Genomic DNA, 21,399 nt, shown 5'->3' with positions numbered 1-21,399 from the left:
TGTGAAATCTCCAACATAAGGCTGACCCACATTTTGATTTTTGAATTGCGCGGTGATGCCTTCCTTCTTAGTAACCATTTTGTCCTGATTACAATCCTGTGAAGTTACGTTCGTGGTTGAGTAGAATATTTTTGCTGGGCCATCTGTAGTCATTGACCCAAACTCAGCCAACATCTTTTTGCTGCTTTACCCAAAACTAATTTGCAAAGATGGCAAATACATGTGCAAAAATTATTTTTCAGGTCTACTTTGAGGATCAGAAATACCTATTTGAATTTACCTTGTAGGGTCTTGCTTGCTGCCAGTTATAATATCTACTGCAGATATACCTTAGCTGAACTTGACAGATGACAGACAAGGCACGGGATATAAACATGAGAAGAAGGAGGAAGAGGAGAAGAAAAACTGATGGCAGTAGCAATGCAGATGAAGGAAAAGAAAACATATTTTCTATAGTGCCTATTGCCAGCTTTTAATTTTGCTCCAGCTGTTGCAATATTGACTGGATTTTTCCCTTTTAAACTAGGGTTAAGGTACAGTTTGCTGAAAGCATGAAATCAACAAACATATTTAGGTTCTAGGGCCATGGTTTAACATTTCCCAAGATAAGTTTTATCATCCATTGCCAAATTTTGTTCTTTAGTTAAATGTTAACATAAGCCTTCAGGTCTTCCTCAAAATTGTCTTATCCTGGGAAACCTTCAGTAGAGACTTCAACCTTAATCCAGAATTGAAACAATGCCTATAAACAAGTAACAAAGTTCTTCAATCAGAACTGAAGAAGCTTCTTGGATGAGAAGTGAAACGTCTTCAAGGAAAACCAGAAAGTCCAGTTGCCTTTTAAAAAAGCACCTTTGGGACAATTATGACCTGGATAACTGAGAATCTCCATAGACAATGACACCATTTTCTTGGCAATTACTTCCTCCTACCTCTCTGCTTTGATTAAATCATATAAGGGAAGGAGAATTCATAGTTAAACAATTCCTACTTTTAGAATTTTTTTTAAAAAAATTACAGCTAAAATGTAGTTTGTAATCTATTAATCCTTTGATTTCTTGTCCTGTTTTCAACTGTTTTGAATGGTACTTCCTTATATGTGACACATTTCAGATGCTTGAAGGCAACTATCATGTCTCCCTGAAATCTTCTCCAGATTAAATACACTTGATACCTCCAACCATTCCTCCACTTTGGTTGCTTTCCTCTGGATACACTTCAGTCTGTTAATGTCCTTTCTAAAATACAATGTCTAAACCTGAATGCAATATTCTAGGTATGGAATGGCCAATGCAGATTATTCAAAAGTAATGACTTTTCTTGATAGTGATGCTGTTTTTCTGTGAATGCAACAGGATTCCATGCATATTTTTTTGCAGCTGTATCATATAATTGATTGGGTCATTTTCGGCTTCTGAATCCCCAAGACAACCAGTTTCTATTTGCTTGTGCTGCTTTTTCTGATCCTGTATTCGTATCTTATATCATATCTGTTGTCAACCCTTTCCACTTGAGACAAGAACTTAGCCTTTATTTAGATGAAGTTGGACTAAGCGACTTGTTCATTAAACCTGGAATCAAGTAGGAGTAGTTGGGTCTTGATTGGGTCTTGCTTGCATTGACAGATTTTATTTTCTTGTTAATTCTAGACTCAGTTTTCCATGTCTGCTTCCATAGGTGAATCAGGAGTATGTTCTGTGATCATTCAGCAGGTGGGGCATTGCTCACTCATGGAAAGAGGATCAGGAAAGTGCAATCTTGATAAACTGAACTCTTAACAAGGCCTCATAGCTAGCAAGGGCCTCGTAATTCACACAAGTTTCTGCAACCTACATAGATTCGTATCTTGGATAACAGCCCCCAGCCCTCTGGGCCATCAAGTTAATGAAGCTCCCTCAAAATATTTGTAGGATATTAGATTGTCCATTCCTGCCATACGCTTTAGTCCAGTGTTGGCAAAGCTTTTCAGCACTAAGTGCCGAAACGGGAGCGCATGTGTGTGTGCCGGAAACCGGACAAGCAGCCGCCTGGTGCACATGCGCACACTGGGCAGTTGCTGTTACGGTTTCTGGCACGCATGCATGCAAAACCCAGCTGGTTGGTGTGCATGCACATGCCGGAAACCAGAAGAGCTCTTCTGGTTTCCGGCGCTCTCACACATGTGAAGACCAGCTGGCCGGCGCACTGGAACCCAGAAGAACAACGGGCAATGGCTCGCATGCCCGAAGAGATGGTTCTGCGTGCCACTTCTGGCACATGTGCCATAGGTTCGCTATCGCGACTTTAGTCTGTCAAAAACTAGCCCGTAGTGGATCACAAAATATCTGCTGACCATCAGTTCTCATTCTAATCATGCCTTGAACTTTTCAACCAAGCCCTTGGTTCCCAGATCTGTATCTCAGGCTTTTCCCCTTCCCTCTTACTCAAGTGAAAGGCTCTTTGGGACTCCTAGCAGAGCAAATGAAAAGTTTTCCATTAACCAAGGCCAGAGCCAGAGGGACAGTATCTGATTTTGGATGGCCAGTTTGAGGTCTTAAGGGTGTACCTATGATTTATTTCTGGATATTATACAATGACCTTGAGAACCAAGGGTGTCCATCCAAAGCAAGGTTTGGGTTTGATTGAGTAAAAAAAAAAACCAGTTCCCTTGTAGATTTGGAGATGTAAATTTGGGACATAGAAAGGATGCTTTTTTCTGATAATTTCTTATCTCCTTCACATAGGAACAAGGTTTGTTGACTTTTAACATTGGAATCTGTCTTAGACATTCTGCTTCTCTTCTCGTTTGTCTTACATACAAATAGGACTTTGATTACTCGGCCTCTGAGAACTCCTTCCGTAGTTTGCAGAGCGAGCATGTCTAAATATCTCTGCTGTTGCAGAAGTTTTAAGACTTGAGATTTCATTGTTTTAAAGAGATCCCATTTATTGATGGCAAAGAAACCGAAAGCAGTACGTTACTACTTTCTGTGTTGAATCATACGGAGTATTTCGGGTTCTACATGTATTACAGTTGAAGAATATGAAAAAATAGGTAACGGTAAAGGTTCCCCTCGCACATATGTGCTAGTCGTTCCCGACTCTAGGGAGTGGTGCTCATCTCCGTTTCAAAGCCAAAGAGCCAGTGCTGTCCAAAGATGTCTCCGTAGTCATGTGGCTGGCATGACTAAACACCGAAGGCACACTGAACACTGTTACCTTCCCACCAAAGGTCGTCCCTATTTTTTTACTTACATTTTTATGTGCTTTCGAACTGCTAGGTTGGCAGAAGCTGGGACAAGTAACGGGAGCTCATTCCATTACGCGGCACTAGGAATTCGAACCGCTGAACTGCCGACCTTTCTGATTGCAAGCTCAGTGTCTTAGTCACTGAGCCCTTGCTCAAAAATATTTGCCTTTAAATGGAAGCTCTTGGGACTTTAGTAATGTGGCGGAATAGTCAAAACTGGCCCGATCATTTAAAAAGGTTTTGGGGCTACTGAATTTTGGACTATCCATTGGACCACTTCATTCTCTGTTGCTTTCATACAGATGGAGATTACATTCCCGCATGAGTCTCACTTACAGTTTGGATTTGATGGTTCATAGTGCAATTTTTTGAAATCGCAGCGCTGTTACATTCAGAAGACCTGGATCAACTCTTTTTTGTTGCAATAGAAGTCTTGTAGAACACCTTTTATCTACTCTACTGGAATGCAGATAAACGGGGTTAAGTTTTTGAATTCCAATGGAAGATGAGCAGAGCTGCATCTTCCAGGGTAATGTGCAGGTGTGAACCTCTGAAGTTTGCAAATCAAGCATAACACTAATTCTGCTGCTACAGTAATGTGCTTACTTCTAGAATATATATATTTATATACATACACACACACACACGCACGCGCACACAGAGAAAGAGAGAGAGAAAACCATATGCTATGAGAAGATGCACTCAAGACTGTAAGTTTAGATGGAGTTTTTCCTAGTTATTTGGGTAAAGCACAGATTAAAAACAAAACGTGAGAGAACGCATGTAAAAACAAACACTTGCTAAATTTAACACTGTTCAGAAATGAGCTGCTTTTTCCTATTCATTGGGATGAATCATTCCAGGATCTTGCTCAAAAGTCCAGCAATGTTGGTCGCTTTCTTGGATAAATCCAGTACAAAGAATGAGTTTATATGACTAATGCATTGTAACTAAATATGATTGGGGGACGGGGACACTTCAGGATAATCATGCCTTAGCTCTTCATATCCAATCCTGCTGGATGAACTCATCAAAGCATACATAGCTTGTAGAGTGCAACCTACAGGCCTGCACGGAAGTATCTAATTGGTCCAATGGCTCCTGAGTTTCCGTGCTTCTCATTGGCTGCCTATGAAATTGTCCCATTTCCTAGCACGCGAAGCCTCATTTCAGCCCATCTTTAGTAATCCTTTCTGGATATGTTCTGTCTGCGGTGGCACAACGGCCACAGGTCAGATTAGTGCAGCCCTCCCCCTTTTTTTTATCTCTAGATACTTCTATCCAACTGTATTTGTGTGAAGGTAGTCCTGATTTGTAGCCATAATTGAAACCAATATTATGGTCATAAATTGTGTTCGTTAAGTGAGTCTCCATGTCACCATGGCCAATTTTACAATCCTTTTTACGCTAATCGTTAACTGAACCCAATGGGTCTTTTTTTGCTGGAAATCAGAAATGAAATGAACTTTGGAACCGGGTTGTAAGTAGCTCTGGGGAAGTCCATTGTAACTTTAAATGGTCACTAAATGATCAATTGTAAGTCGAGGACTTGCCTGTAACCTACTTCATAAGTTTTCCCAGTCTTCCCATAAGTGTCAATGATGGAAGAGCATACATGGATTGGTCAATATTTGTGGATCTATAGTGCCACCTGCTGGTTTCTCCTGAACATTGTGAGTAGTGGAGGCAAGATACAGCCTCTTCATTATTTTCATAACCTCTGACAAAATGAAGTCCTTTCCCCAAAGCTTAAATATTGACTTATTGACAGCAATAAAGCAAAGAAGAGATGAGATGTATTGATGGATCCATGTTGTTGTCCCGCACTCTGTAGAGTACATTTGAGAATGTGGGAAAGGGTTCTTTTTTTTTTAAAAGTTGACTATTTCTGACTAGTCATCATCCAAAGTCCCTGAGGGTAGCCTGCCAAAAATGCTTATCTCGGGGGGATGAAATGTTCTCCTGAACTGCAGACCTGTAACAAGTTCTTACTGTAACTATTCTTCTGTTTGTAGTGTTGGTGTCCAAATCCTCTCCGAAGAAGCCTCGTGGCCGGAGCATCTTCAAGGCTCTTTTCTGTTGCCTTCGTGCACAGAATGTGGGGCAGACGGCCTTTGGCAACAATCATGGGCTGCATAAGGAAGAGACAAACACCATTGCCAAGGTGAGGAAGTACGCGAGTGCGGTGACAGCTGAATCCACCCATCTACCCAGAGGGTTTGCAAACGCAATTAGTGGGCTTGGGAGCTACTTTATCTACTTCCTTTTTCTTTCTGGATTTTGGCATTCCCGATGTTAAATGGGTGTCCTTAGGATATAATCTCTACCTGCTTCCCCAGGCATCAAATACTCACCTTGCTATTCTGTCTCTGAATGTCCTTTCTTGCTTTTAATTTTATCCCGCCTGTGTATCTCTCCTTTTTTTTTATTGCGCAAACAAACTCTTGATCCTATGCTCTGGAAAAAAATGCCAGTGGCTCTTTCTTTTGTTCTTTTATAAAATTGCCTGCAGCAGGGAAATACCTGGTTGGATTGGAATCAATTGCTTTTAGAATTGTTTTGGAAATCATGGCAGCTTTTCCTAACCCAACCGTTTGTCACTGTGTAAGGACTGACATTCCCAGAATTTGCAACTGGAGATGTTGGAAGCTGCAGTCTCAACACATCTAGAAAATGTGTCCGAGTTTGTTGCAGAAAAATCAAATCCAGAAAACATACACAGATAACTGATTCAGCTGAATACATTAACTTCTTTATATACATAAGAATAGATGAATAAATGTTCAATACTAGCAGGTGGTTCTTCCAAGTAAACAAGGCAGGAGAGTTTCATTTCAGCAAACAAGCCCAGACAGACTGCTTGTTTACTTCTCAGAGCAGCAGACTGGTTAAGTTTCTGTTTCAATTCTCTGCACAGACTCCGATCTGTTTAAGTTCCCTTTGGCTGACTTAGTTGCTATGCTTATTCATTGGCTGACCTTAATCCCATGTCTCTCCCAATCATGAATATTTTAACAACATGCCCAATTGAGGGAGGCTGTGGTATCTGTACTGGTATCTATGTAGAGTGCTATAATATAGAACGAAGAAATAAATTGAGCATATGAAGATTTCTCTGCTTCTCCATGTGTTGGGAAGCCACAGCTAATGACAGGAGAGTAGAACAGTGAAAAGTAAACCTATTTTATTCAGAAATGGACTTCATTCTATTTTCCATAGTTGTGTAAGCAGATAGAAAAAGACCTTAAATATTATAGCTGATGGTCTTACCCTTCTTTAAAACTACATAGTTTCTCTGAGATGTGGATGAATATCCTCTTTAAAAAGAGGATATTAATTTCCACTATTAAAATAAAAAAAAAAATCTTTCATTATGCATAGCAAGGATGGGGAACCTTTTTATGGGCAGGAGCTCTTAAAAACCATGTGTCATCTGCTCTCCCCTTCTTTTTTTAATTTGGCCTGTGGTTGACTAAATTAGATACAAACCTAACAGAGATGCAGTGTAGCTATTTTGCTTGTGATTTCTTTATTTTAAAAACACGCCTGTAAGTAAGAGCACTGCTTGATTTCCTTCTGTTGCCCCAAATGCCTGCAGCACGATCAAAGAAATTAGGACTGCATTAACAGACTTAAAGTCCCCTTCATGTGTTAATCTAAAGCATCCTCTTAAGCTTTTCAAGCATGTAGCGCCTGTAATTTTTCAGAGTCCCTCGGCTACCTTTTCTTTATGTGCTATGGCTGTTCTGGGTGAGAAATATGTATAGTAATGTGTGAAGCCAGCCTTTGCAACGCTCTTCCTTGACAGAGGCTTTGCTGAAATCCCCGAAGAATAGTATCACAGTCTCATCTTTCTCATAAACCTACATCTTTGCTCTCCTCTTTTTCCCCCCCTTTTAGTCTGATCTGTTGCAGTGTCTTCAATACCAGTTTTATCAGGTATGTGTTTGTTCTAAAGGCAAGAGAGATCTGTATCTACTCTTGAGCCAAGTCTTCATTTTTCCTCTGGAAATAAATGGCCGGTGTAGGGAGTTCCCCATTGAGAGAAAATCCCCAGTAAGGGGCAGCAAAATATGAATTGAGCAGCAGTTCAGTGGGTCTGCTGGTTTAATATTACCAGTATTTTCAGTGAGACTTAGTTGCAATTAACTTCAGTTTTGATGTGTTAATCCAAATAATGTGTGTGGCAGCAAGGAAGGAAAATAATGCAGTCAATACCCAGCTCTAGCTTGATGGTAACAATCGTGCCTCTCTGTGTGTATGCACACTCACACATTTGTATATGTGAACAAAGGGAAATGATCCTGCTCTGACTAAGCAAATTTCTGTTCATCTCCAGTGAAATTGGGGGGGAGGGGGGGTGTCCGCTTGTCTTGCTGTTGAGAGCAAATTTCTGTGAGCAGGAACGTGGCATGGTGTAATTCACACCAACAGCAAATGTGTTAGTGAAACTCTCCTCTGTCAGTTGCTGGTGAGCATTCACAGGACTGACGGCCATTTTCCCATTTGAGATGCAAGAATTTCTTCATTCAGAGTAGAGATTGGAGTACAACAAGAGTTTATCATCAGTAGAAAGTTAAAATTCTCAAGCTATTTCTGCAGCCAGAAATGATAGAATGCAGACATGGGTTTATCAATAGTTTTGTCTAAACGAAGTCACCGAGACATCTGGGGGATCTCTCTCATGGCAGTGTTTTCCCAACTCAACAGTTTGGGAGTTTTGCCAAACATATTCTTCAATGCAAACTGCTGCTTCTTCTTTGGTGTGTATACGCACTCCCTTTCTCTGTTTTGTAGAGGTGTCCTCCCACATGCCAGCAACATGGATCAACAAGTAAATTGCTCCTGGAAAATGTAGCTGTCTGTCAAATAAATAGAGACAGTTTTCCCTGGAGCTTAAAGAATGTTGTGGTGAAGAATGATGGGGCAATAAAGAGAAAAGTTGTTCCCTGTTTGCCTGAAAATTTGCAAGTTTCTGTTGGGAGAAATATTATAGTGAACAGAAATGTGGGACAGTGTTCCCACTGGCTCTGTGTATATTTCTTTCCTAGATTTGTGGCCCAGTTTAGCAGCAAATGGTGTCTAGGGCAGGGGTCATCAAACATTAATAAGGGTATAATATATTTATTAAATATAATAAAATACAATATAAATAGAAAAATACATTTCAATGATAAAAACAAGACAGGTAAAATCTAAATAAAAATATCCAAATAATACCACTTGCGACATTAATGGCACAAAAGTAGGCTTATTTTTTTAAAAATAAATAAATGTACTCTCTGAACTGTAAATGGCTGTAACTACTTTGAAAAGGGATCTAATGTTTTCTATAGAAAATTTTAATATGTCAACACAGTATGCAAATTCAAGGCACATTCAGCTATTCATAACAGGCATTAACCAAATTCTGAAATGTACTTGTCTGAAAGAATACATAATGGAAAACACTTTGCTTTTAGAAAGTTTTTGAAAAAAAAATTGAAACTTAACTGGACAATGGTACATCCTTCGCCTAAAAATAAAGTCATTGCGGCTTTAATGTGGAGATGAGGTGATTATTGGATGGCGAGAGAGACAATAGAAAGACACAGGGAGCCTACAGTGTATAACACTGGAATTATTCCACATTTTAAAAAGCATCTGTATTAATTGTACTCCTGTGTTAAAAATAAGTGTGGATTAAAAATAGATCTGTTAGTTAACGGGAAGAAAGGCATTTTTGAGATACAGGTAATCCTTGACTTAAAACCAGAACATTTGTTGTTAAGAAATTTGGTCATTAAGCGAGATACCCCATGACTACAACTTGCAACATTCTCTTCTGGTTTCCCCATTGATTTTGTTTCCAAGAAATCAGCTGCGAAGGTCTCAAATGGTGATCACATGACCCTGGGATGCTATCAGCCATCATAAATGCAAGGCCCTTGCCAGGCGCCTAAATTTTGATCACGGGATCTGAGGACATTGCAGCAGTTATTAGTACAAAGGCCAGTTGAAAATCACTTTTGTCAACACCATCATCATTTCAAATGGGACTAATTGAATGGTCATATGTCAAAGATACTTGTATCTTTATTGTGGAAGTTAAGGATCTCTAGAGCACTAAATCCTGAGGTGATATGCACATTTTAAATATTAGGCCTAGGGGGTTCTTCATTTTTGGCCATGCTTTTTTTCTCTGCAAACAGACTAATTTTATTGTCACTTCGAATGTACGCTAATTGGCATACACTAAAATGAAATTTCATTGCATACAACTCTCAGAGTCACCACCTCCAATATACGCTACATGAATATGACTAAATCAATAAATACAAAAAGTATGCATGTACCCACATATATTATATGACACAGAGAAACAGCACAGTTTAGTTCAGATGTATACATGTACATGGTGAGGAAAACTAATCTTGTGAGTTTACCAGATGAATGGCAAAGGGAAAAAAGCTGTTGCAGAATCTGGTAGTCCTGCTAGAAATACTTCGAAACCTTCTCCCAGGGTGGATTAGTTGCTGAAAAAAGAACTTTCCAAATGGCAAAATATGGCACTTGTTAATATAACTGCGTGAAGCTTGTTAAATGTGCCTCACAAAAGCGTCATTTTTTTGGTAAGCTGCCCAGAAGCACTTGGGAATGCATGGCATATAAAGCAGAGCAGGGCAGGAATTTAGATTGAGAGAGAAATGGGATATGATACATGAGACAGGGCTCGGTTAACATTTTCAAGCAGTTCCTTAAAGCAGCTGTATCTGGTCCAGGCAATTGCACCTCGATGTTGGATTGAAAAGAGTTGCTGACAGTTGCTGTATTCCTGCACTTTTGCACAGCTGTAAGATAAAGTTCCAAAATTAAACTTGTAGACTTAAAACAGGATACAATGCATATCACGAAATGTGGTTCTTGCAGCCCGCGGAAGCTAAGCTCACATTTCTTTTTCTAGATTCCTGGAACATGCCTTCTCCCTGAGGTGACTCAACAAGACCAGGGCCGAATATGTGTGGTGATTGACCTGGATGAGACCTTAGTGCACAGTTCCTTCAAGGTGAAACCCTTGAGTAGCTCCCTGGTTCTGTATTGTTGCATAATGGATAAACAAGTACAAGGAGACCCGGAGGGCATGCTAGATCAGGGGAACGAAGGTCTGCTTTAGCGGAAACACTGGTTTAAATTTCCTCCTAATGTTTAATGCCTTTCAGATATATTGGCCGATATACAGGTAGTCTTTGACTTATGATTGTAATGGTATCTACTCATCATGCTCATGAGTTGTAATGTTGCAAATGGGTTGGTCACGTGATTGGCCCGAGGTCTGATTCTACGGCCTTTTTTGCAGCAGCGATTAAGTAAATCCATTGTTGAATGAACATTGCATTGTTAAGCAAAATAATGGTTTGCTATGGGCACAATTTTGGCCCAAACCCGGATGTGCCAATTTTCTGCAAAATGACAGTAAAATGTGGTCATGTGATCACAGGACCCTGCAAACAACTGAGTTCAGCCATGTTACCGAGCACCCAAAGTATGGCCATGTGACTGCATCAGGGGAGGGGCTGGCTGACCATTGGAGCTTTGAATCCTGTTCATAAGTAGCTCCAAGGTAGATCCTTTATAACTTCAAATGGTCAGTGAGCAACAACGAAAGACCGGCTCATGGTGCCTCTGCCAGTGAAAATGGAGCTCAAGAGGGCTGCGCACAGCCCTCCTGGGCTTCATTTTCAGCTGTGACAGCCTCCTGCAACCCTCTGCCAGCAAAAACAGAGCTCAAGGAGGCCTCCGCTTTTGCTGGCAGAGGGCTGCAGGAGGCCATTGCGGCTGAAAACACAGCCTTAATGAGTGACATCAAGCTGGCAATGCCCCAAGCCATGCCCACCAAGGTCAAGCTGGCAATGCCCCAAGCCATGCCCAGCAAGGTCAACCCTGATGCGGCTCTCAATGAAATCAAGTTTGACACCCCTGACTTATATCACACTAAAAGGAGCAGATGTTCAGCACATCTCTTCATTTAGGTCTGCCCTCGGAAAGAGTGATGATCTTACCAAAGAAGATCAAAATTTATTCCATCACCACAACTACATCTCCTCTAAGCCCCAAGTAGTAGGAGCAATTTTACAACTTATGAATTCAGAGCTTCTTAGTTGGAGGCTGTGTGCTTATTCTAGGTCAGTATTTCTTAATCTCAGCAATTTGCAACACCCAGAATTTCCCCAGCCACCATGCTGACTGTGAAATTCTGCAAGTCCATGCATCCTAAATTCTCTGAGGTTAAGGAACACCGAATTATATAATAACAAATTTGTGTTGTTGGCTGCCATCAACAAGTGGGAAGAATCTGTCAGAAATTAGAATTAGCATGACTAAATGATGCCTGACCCATCAGGAATTTAGGTTTTTGATATATATTGCTTCAGGCATTTAAGATACCGGTAGTTCTTTTTAAAAAAAGAGAGAGAGAGAGATAAAATGCAGAATCTTGCAATGGAAATGGGAGCAGAGCCTATTAAACGGCGTCATTAAAAAAATCCTGGAAAGAAGTCAGGAGCTGCCTTTAGACAGAAAATTTGGGGAGGGGGTCCTGCTGGGGAGGGGGGAGAATAGTGCAAGGTTTGTTTGCCAAATTAACATGTTCCTTTTAACAAAATTCTCAGCCAATCAACAACGCTGACTTCATTGTGCCGGTTGAGATAGAGGGAACAACTCATGAGGTAAGCTTCTTGCTCTTCACAGTTGGGAGTTTGATGGGCTTGGCAATATTTTGCTTCTGGCACCAAGTGTGTGTTTAGGCCTCTTCTCTTAGCCAAGACCACCTGCAAAAAAAGAAGAAGAAGAGGAAGGCCTGCGGTGAAGGCCTCAGCCTGGTTCAAGTAATCCAGGATAGGCTGTTACCAGGCAACACGGCCTATTCTTGATTACTTGTTTCAGGAGGCGGCTTCTTTGCAACATAAGGAATGATGTTCTACCATAGTAGGAAGCACACCACAATAGTAGTGGGAGATTTTAACTACCCTGACATCAACTGGAAAACAAACTCTGCACCAAGTGGAAGATCCAACAGGTTCCTAACGAACCTAGCAGACAACGTTGTTTCCCAAACAGTAGAGAAGGGAACAAGGGGATCGGCCATATTAGACTTAATTCTCACTAACAGAGAAGAAATGATAGAAGGTGTTGAAGATATAGGAACCCTGGGGGCGAGTGACCATGCACTATTGGAATTCAACATTATGCAAACACAAGTAGTAGAACAAAGTGAAACTAGAGCCTTGGACTTTAAGAGAGCTAATTTCAATAAACTTAGAGAGAGCTTGGGAAAAATTCCATGGATGAGAATCCTCAAGGGGAAAACAACTCAAGAAGCTTGGGAAATTTTGAAGAATGAGATTATGAAAGCCCAGTCTAGCACAATACCAATGAAGAATAAAAATAACAGCTCCCAAAAGAAACCAGCATGGCTGCATAAAGAACTCTCTGACAAATTGAAAGAAAAAAAGTTAAGTATAAAAAGTGGAAAGGGGGGGACATAACTAAGGCAGAATATCAGCATAGCCCGAGCATGTAAAGATGAAGTGAGGAAAGCTAAGGCTCACAATGAAGAAAGGCTTGCCACAAAAGTAAAAAATAACAAAAAAAGCTTCTTCCAACATGTTAAAAACAAGAAAAAAGTTAAGGAAACAATTGGTCTATTGCTGGGAGAAAGTGGCAAGAAGGTGACAAGCAACAGGGAGAAAACAGAACTATTTAATTCATGTTTTGCATCTGTCTTTACACAAAGGGATAAAACAGTCCAACCTATCAAAAACAGCACCACAAAAATCAGATTAGGAACACAAGTTGAAATAGGGAAGAAAATTGGATGATGCAACAGCAGGAACTTCCAGAGAGAAAAAGTCACCAGGTGAAGAATGGCAGAGACTACCAAGGACTATTGAGACTCAATCTACATTTGTTTCAGTTCTCTCTGCTCCCTAAAATGTCTGAAATTGTAGCTACATAATCCTACAGTTGAATCCTGCTGTTGGCTTCTGATAACATAACTACTCCTTACCTATCAACAAGAGAAAGGGTTCTTACAATGAACTTGGCAGGTTTTAAAATGGTGGGCTGTAGGAATTTAGGATAGTGTAGTTGGTCCTTCCTGCCTTTTTTATCTTTATAGAAAAATCCTGTGAGATACCTTAGATTAAAATATGGTGTCTTCTGTTGAGTGTAACAGCTGAGCAGAGACTAGAACTGAGGTCTTCCTGTCGAAGGCTGATACCTCAACCAGTTCATCATCTGGCTTTCATTGGTGACACTGAGGAGGTACCAGTATGAAGTTCCATCATAGCGATTTGTCCTTCTTCCCTTCCATTCCTATTTTATTTGTTAGATTTATATTGTGCATTTCTTCCAGGATCTTCTCACCTCTGAGATGATCAGACACTGGATATCTAAGGCAATCTTCCAAAACATTGGTATTTTCAAGACACATTGGAAATGTAATTCCCAGAATTTGAAAAAATAAAATAAAATAAAATGATGCAGCCATTCCGGAAACTTAGGCTTAGATAACTTGTTAGATTTGCAAAGTTAGATTTCCAGTTCTGCTAAAGTTTTCCCCTACCCTTCATTCATTTTATTGAGCAAATGCAGATCTCTGTAACTGGATGCTTGCCAAATAATAATATGAATAGAGACTGGAAATGCTGTTATTCTCCTACGTGACTTACCCCTATGTGTCAAGCCCTGAGGGATAAAAGAAGGCCGGGTAATGAAGGGAAGAGCGTGTGGTGGGATAGATTACGAAACGAGAGTTATGGGTTGGGATCTCTGACCAGAGAAAAGACAATGTCTGCATTTATTGCGGCCTGGAAACACCTTTTTAGGCTTTTTGCCTGAAACAGAAAAAAAAATTAAGCTTATGATTTATGGTTTTGTTGATTAGACCGAAGAGATTGTAGAAAGAAAAGAGCTATGTGGTAACCTTAAAAGTAAAGAGGTAAATTTATAACTGGACTTCTAACTGCTATAACGGGTGTCCAAACTTGGGAACTTTAAGACTTGTGGACTTCAACTCCCAGAATTCCCCAGCCAGCCATGCTGGCTGGGGAATTCTGGGAGTTGAAGTCCACAAGTCTTAAAGTTCCCAAGTTTGGACACCCCTGTGCTATAAAGAAGTCTGGACATTATTTCTTTGTATTGTTTTTTTTCCCTATTTTTTCTTTTACTTTACTTTCTTGCATTTTTAGCGTTTTCTTTCTTTCTTTTGTTTTTCTCACTTCTATTAGTTTGTATTAGTTTTTATCTTCTTTCAAGAAAATGTTTAATAAAAAATTATACAAAAATGGGTTATGGGTTGGAGAAGCATTCTGCCAACTCATTTCCTCCTTTCACTTCACCCTTAAAATATTTGCCATGCTTTGCATATTTTGGCAACACTGGGATTAAGCCTGACCTTCAACTATTCCAGTTCTAAAGCACACTGCAGATATAAGCAAGTACTTTATGTACCCATCTCCTCGCCTTTCTGTTAATCTCTAGGTGTATGTGCTGAAGCGGCCATTTGTAGATGAATTCCTGAGGCGAATGGGGGAGCTGTTTGAATGTGTGCTCTTCACTGCCAGCTTAGCTAAGGTGAGTGGGTTCCCAATAGCTTAGCCGGACACGTGGCTGGTCTGCTCTGCTTTCAAAGTTGCCTGGTGCTATAATGAGAAGGAATTTGTCACTTAAATTTTGTGAAATCAGTACGATGTAATTATAGGTTTGCAGGGAGTTTAAATTCTTATTAATAACTGACCACAGAAAGTTCTGCACCTAAGTGAGGTGCAACTCACCTCACATAGGTGGGGAAAATAGGAGAAAAAGGGGTATTAGCTATGTTCACCATCTTGAGTAAGTTATAAAAATTGGAGATGATAGATTAGATAGATGATAGATAGATGATAGATAGATAGATAGATAGATAGATAGATGATAGATAGATAGATAGATAGATGATGATAGATAGATAGATGATAGATAGATAGATAGATAGATAGATAGATAGATAGATGATAGATAGATGATAGATATAGATGATAGATAGATAGATAGATAGATAGATAGATAGATAGATGATAGATAGATATGAATACAGAAAGAGAGAGAGAGAAATGAAAGAAAGAAGGAAAGGAAAGGATAGCCAATTCCACAAAATTTCACTTAAAAGAATCAATGCCAAGTAACAAATTCTACTTTTATGAGACCTGGTCACAGAGGCATAGTATTCAGGTTATCTTGATTGCTGAGTCCTTTCATTGTCATTGTTTTGTTTCTACGCACAAAGCAGTCCCTTCATTTCTTTCTCTCTCCTTCTGGCTAGTATGCTGACCCAGTGACGGACCTTCTGGACAAGTGTGGAGTCTTCCGGACCCGCCTCTTCCGGGAGTCGTGCGTGTTCCACCAGGGATGTTACGTGAAGGATCTCAGCCGGCTGGGCCGTGATCTGCGCAAAACCCTGATCCTGGACAATTCTCCAGCTTCCTACATCTTCCATCCAGAGAACGCGGTGGGCACTCTCTAACCTTCCATAAACGATGGCTAAGGAGTGGGATTATTGTGGGTTAATTTGTAGTTCTGATTTTGATAAACCACTTGGCTTAAAAAACATTTTAATCTGGTTTTGGGGAAGAATTAAAAAAAAAAAAACAATAGCACCTTCAAGAGTTGTTCCCTTGCTTCTAAACTCTTGGTGTTTATTGTGACATTTGCATTCTTGAGCCGAACACAAATGACAGATGGTCTGCTTTGGGAGTGGCATTCCCTCTTCAGTGACAGAAAGGGGAGACGTGTGTCTTCTCAGATCCCTAGCCAGAGATTTATAGGAACAGGATGGAGGCAGATCTTCTTTTTCACCTTATCACTGCAAGATTTTCTCATCTTCCTGTAGAGATGGCTGAGAAATTCTCTCAACTCCCTCTCCTTCCGCCTTTCCCAGTTTACTGAATGCTGTCCTACACACCAAGGTTATAATCAGAAATAATTCAGCTAATTCCCTCTGGTTGACTGCTGTTCCTACAGCCCCTGTCTAGCTCCTTGCCTTTTAAAGTGGCCTCATCCCAGTAACATGCCACTCTGTTTCCCTCTTTAATATTTGAAATATTTTTTCCCTTTTTCTTAAAACCAGCTTCAAGCAGTTCACAGATTTCACTCTCCAGTGTAGGAAAACTCCCATCGCTACACTTCTAAGTAGACAGGGATTCCCCCCCGCCCCCACTTTCCCACCTCAAAATACTAGGACCAGAGGCCATCCATCAGATCCGAATTGCAAGGAGAATTAAAACAGAACACCCCCTCCCCCCACACAATCCATACACGAAGTAGTGGAACTCATTAACACAATATATGCTAATAGGCACTAACTTGGACAGCCTTTGAAAGGCTGGACTAAATTCCTGAAAGACAGTTCTCTCAAGGGCAATGGGTTTTAAAAATGTCTACATGGCCTCCCAACAACTTGGGAACAATATTCTCCCAAATGCCCATTACAGGGGGGAAAATAGCAGGGAGATTTATATTTCCATCTGTAGCTTACTAGAGCATCTGTTGATCACTGTGAGAAACTAGCCTTGGCCTGATCCAGCAGGGGCCAAAAGGGATGCAGCCAAGAGTTAAATAATTGCTGTTAACATTTTAATGCCACTCTCCAGATCCTAGTTTTGCCAGGGTTGTTTTACTTTTTTCGAAATATAAATGCCTTGTTCCCTGCCTGCTTGCCTCCGATTGACTTCTCTTTATCTCTCTGACTGTCCTGTAGGTACCGGTCCAGTCTTGGTTTGATGATATGACAGACACGGAGCTGCTGAACCTGATTCCTGTGTTTGAGGAGTTGAGTGGAGCAGAAGACGTCTACACCAGCCTCGGCCAACTAAGGGCACCCTAACATTTTCCTAGTGCTGTGGCCGCTGGGGAAAACTACTTTTTTTTTTCACTCTGTGCCTTCAGTATTGGCCAGGAGGGAAAGGGAACAGTGCAATTGCTCCCCATTCACCCTGCCACAAGGCAGATACAAGCACTTTGGAGGCAATAAACCTGCCTGGCTGCCTTCTGTGCGATGCCAGAGCAGTTTCCAACCAGGGTATGGCTGGATGCTAGAGCTTCTAGCCTTTCCACCAAGAGCAGGGACATCCAAAATAACCCCACCCCATTCCCAATAGTGCTAGTATCTATGCACTGCACCCCAACCTTTAGGGGATCCTCCCTCCCCCCCCCACCCCCACCAGGCAATGCCAAATGTTTTGGATGGATTCTTTAAAAGGTACATCCTCCTCACTTGCTTTTACATATTCTTGGCAGTGCTTCTTACGCAGCCCCCAGGTGAAAATATGTGGAGACTTCTCAGCTCTTGGCTGGGAGTCAGGATGGCCCCCTCTACACCCTTCAGATATTTCTGTTCTTGCCTGATCTTCTGATACAGGATCTTTCTGGGTTGTTTTGAAGTTGCTGCTTTCTTTGCCTGTTTTTTGTGAAGTTACCTTTGCTTCACAACCTCTGGTTCCTGGGCCTCATTGCCCTGCTGGCTTTGAGAAACCCTTCCTCACGTGTGTGTGCGCGTGCGTGCGTTTTAACATTCTGTCTTGCAGTTGTGTTTTGCCTCTGATGAAAGGTGAGACCCCTGGACTTAAAAAAAGGCCTTTGCAACAAACCTCCCTCCCCCAACACTAGTAGCACATAGCATTAGTGGGGACAAAGCTAGCCAGTCCCACCAGTGCCACACTCCCTTATTTGCTCAAAGATCAAGCGTCCCTGCACTCCAGCTTTGATCTGTTTCTTTGGTGCGGGTGGGTGAAGGAAGTGACTTCCATTGCCTTAAACGGCGCCCTGTTAGGAGGCTGCCAGGTCAGTAGGGTGCCTCTCCTCGGCCCAGTTCTTCCACTCTCTTTCAGTGTGAATGATTGCCTGGAAGACGGGAGGATTCTGATGTTCGTCCCTTGGTGGTTTTACCTCACTTGAAGGCATAACTTCCCACTCAGGATTCGCTCTAAGTTCCATCATTATAACATGACAGCATCCCCCCCTGGATGGTGACAATGAGTTGGGGAATGAATCTGTTAGAAGCTAGGAGACTCCCCATATGCGCACAAGCCTGCTTCCTGTGTCATTTGCCTTAACAACTGCCTTGCTGTCTCTGTGCTGCAGCTGCTTGGCAGCAAGCAACTGTGCCTCTTCTGGTGTGGCCTCTCCAATTCCCGCTCTTCTCCCCCCCCCCCCAAATGCATTCTCAAGCTGGTTTCAGCTCCAAGCAACCAAAAGTAGTTGGAGAGAATATTTATATCGCAGAGAGTTGCCCGTAGACATTGGTTTTTTTTTCTTCCTAGGGTTAAGGTCCTCTTGGCCTTTCGAACTGTGCCTGACATACTGTGAACATGTGTTTCTCAAGTGCCACTTGTGGAAGCAAGGGAAACCAAATGGATCAACAGTGCCGGCTTGCTTTCTCCCCCCCCCCCCCTCTGCCAACTATCAGCAATATATATTGCAAGAGAATTTAATCTGTGTTTAGCCATTGTAGGGCTGGTAGCAAAGGGGAGGAGCAGGGTAGAGTCCTTGGGGTTCTTTTTGAAAAATAAAAATGGTGCTGCCTTATTGGTTAAGGGGCGGAGGGCAAGTTGCAGGTCATCTAATCACCTCACGACCAAAGCATTGAGCTCTGCTGTTGGTTGGCCAGGCAGCTGTTAGCCTGACCAACATGCTACTTGATATTTTCATCCTTGCTTCAAGTGTGCTGATCGGTTTTCAGTGGATTCCTGAGAGAGTGTGCATGCTTAGTCAAACTCTAGTCAAGTCTTGAAGTGGAATGGGCCCTGTTGCCCCATTTTCCCCCTGGCTTCATTTTTCTGGTCCTGTTTGGTCTGCCTTGTTGAGTGCCTGGATTCCTTTGTTTGGGGGAAGACAGGAGGAGGGATAGGTTTCCAATTTCAAACACCCAACAAGGAAGTTCTTCCCCTCCCTTGCAGTTCAGCCAGCAGCTGCTTACGCACACAAGCTGGGAGGAGCCGTTAAACTTTGCAGAGTTAATGAATGTTGGAAAGAACAAAACCTTTTTTGTTTTCCCTTCCTATTCTCACAGTTTTGTTCTTGCTTTGTGTCAGCCGAAGACCAATTGCCCCTCTCTTCCTTCCTCTCTCTCATGCCAGCAGCTGCCCCAGCCCTTTCTTCAAGATGAAACAGGTTTCTAATCCTTTGTTGGACCGAGGTTAGATGCTGCCCCCTGAAGGGAAAAAAATAAAAGAAAATAAAAAAACCAATTCCCAGTAACCTTAGCCAGTTATGGTCATAGGTGAGGGATGCTGGGGGTTGTAGTCCAATATACTCTTATCTACATTTGCTGCAGAAATCACTTTTTTAAGCCTTAAAAGAGGGTGGAATTACGAAGAGAAGAAGGCAACCCATTTATTCTCCTCTCTAAATTGCAGTGGACAACATCGCAGTCCTGGCGTGGAGGGATCTGTACGAAAGGAGTCTGATCTGAAAAGAGGCAGATTTTGGGGGGAGCGGGGTTATTTGATTTTATCAAGTTGGGAAAAAGAAACGGATTGCTGAGAGTCATGTGGACATGGTGATGCCTTTGGACAATCCTGCGTGGAGGGAAACAAAGGGTGATCATAGGACTTCAGTATGTAGCAGCGCCTGCCATGTTGCCCATAAGCGCCCAAGCCCACTCTTGAGTCAAGATTGTAAATCATGTTTTAGAGCCATAAGGATTCCTGGGTCCAAACTACCATGTTGGGATTGTGCCTTGATTGAACCATGGTTAATGAGGGTAGAGCTCCAGCCAAGAGGCGGCCCCAGCACTTTACCAGGGCCATGCCTTTTATGGCTGCCCCATGTACTGACTTACACTAAAGACACATACACACACAAATCTACCCACGCTTGTTATGGTACCTTTTTACATCAAGTCATGTTTGGTGCTCCCATTTCATACAAGAAATGGAAGCTGTTGGCTTTTGAAGGAAAAAAAAAAGCCTCCAGCTTTCCCTTCTCCTCTCCCTTCTCATTAAACTGTACAAATTTATCACATGTCCTCACTTGCTGGTTTTTTTGTTTTTGTTTTGTTTTTTTTAAAAAAAATGTTTTAATTGAAAAAAAATCCCAAAACTTGAAGCTGGCACTTGTTGCCATTATGAACTCTTTCTATTTTTGGAATCTTTGTATTAACTGCAATTAAAGAAATAAAAAGAAATCAAACTCTTGTCTTTTCATTAAACGTTTGAGTGGGTAGCTCTCTGAGGGGGGGGGGAACCCCAAGGTTTTGTAGCTGCTTAGGTAAGTCTATAACACTAAATATCCTTTACGGTATTCAGTGGAGAAATGCACAAAGCTGCACAAAAAGGCTGGTTCTCAGAGTGACTGCAGCATCAGGTAACGGATGCACGTTTAAAAATCCCAGTGTAAAAATTGCTTTTGGTTTTTTTTCCCCTCCAAAAGAATCAATTTGCATAATTCAGCTGCCAATCCTACCTGAAAGCCAAGTATAATTTATGTTAAACTCTGTTCCAAAGTCATCTAATTGTTGTTGATTTATAAATGAAATAGGCATATTTCTGCATTGCAGCCAGATGATACTGGATGTAGGGTCTGTTTTCCATTTTCCAACCTAGCGTTCTTCAGATACATCGGACAGTCCCAATCTGCCCAACCTATAGGCCAGCACCTGGATTGGAGAGGGAGAGTAGGAACGTTTGAGATATGCCTCCTGTCTTATCAATTGTGTGTCAGGGTTTGGAAATCTTCCTCCCATAACTTCTTATCCTTTGAAGTGGAGAACCTTCAGACAACCTTTATGAACCACATAAGCATTGATGGACTCTACCTGGTTTGAACTGGAGCCAAGCAAATAAGCATCACCCTGAAGGACCCGCAATGGTTGTAGAAGTTCAGGAAGAGCCTTTCCCTCGCCTAATCCAAATTATTTAGTTGAACTTTCTTGGTACCCTCATTGTAGAGAAGAATAGATCCAGATCCTGGGAGAAGGGATTTTGGGGTTTCTTTTCCCCATCAAAAGGAATTGGGCTGGGGGGGGAGGATTTAATATGCTTGAAGAACTTGTCTGTACAAAGTTCCGTTTTTAAGTTGTGAGGCAGCTGGATGGGGAAAGCAATACATTAACCAGTTTGAAGAGCTGAAAGGGGGAGGGGGATGCACCTTGCAAG

The 21,399-nt window shown here is 41.6% G+C and overlaps 1 protein-coding gene across 2 annotated transcripts in view; it reads left to right on the top strand.

Moving 5' to 3' along the window:
• CTDSP2 (CTD small phosphatase 2) overlaps positions 1-20,434 on the top strand; it is a 53,513-nt gene extending 33,079 nt beyond the window's left edge. The window contains exons 2-8 of one of the 2 annotated variants that reach the window (XM_081937658.1): positions 5,245-5,393; positions 7,130-7,168; positions 10,173-10,274; positions 11,878-11,934; positions 14,750-14,842; positions 15,570-15,755; positions 17,004-20,434. In XM_081937658.1, the coding sequence (XP_081793784.1) occupies positions 5,245-5,393; positions 7,130-7,168; positions 10,173-10,274; positions 11,878-11,934; positions 14,750-14,842; positions 15,570-15,755; positions 17,004-17,129 (752 nt within the window). In that variant the 3' untranslated portion in view covers positions 17,130-20,434. The remainder of the gene's footprint in view (positions 1-5,244; positions 5,394-7,129; positions 7,169-10,172; positions 10,275-11,877; positions 11,935-14,749; positions 14,843-15,569; positions 15,756-17,003) is intronic. The other variant, XM_081937659.1, reaches the window with a different exon arrangement.
• The last annotated feature ends 965 nt before the right edge of the window (positions 20,435-21,399 follow it).

This window comes from Natrix helvetica (assembly GCF_964273705.1).
Source record: "Natrix helvetica genome assembly, chromosome: 1".
In the NCBI taxonomy this organism is placed as follows: domain Eukaryota; kingdom Metazoa; phylum Chordata; class Lepidosauria; order Squamata; family Natricidae; genus Natrix; species Natrix helvetica.
Note: the sequence above shows the minus strand (reverse complement) of the source record. Positions and strands in the feature narration are given on the sequence as shown.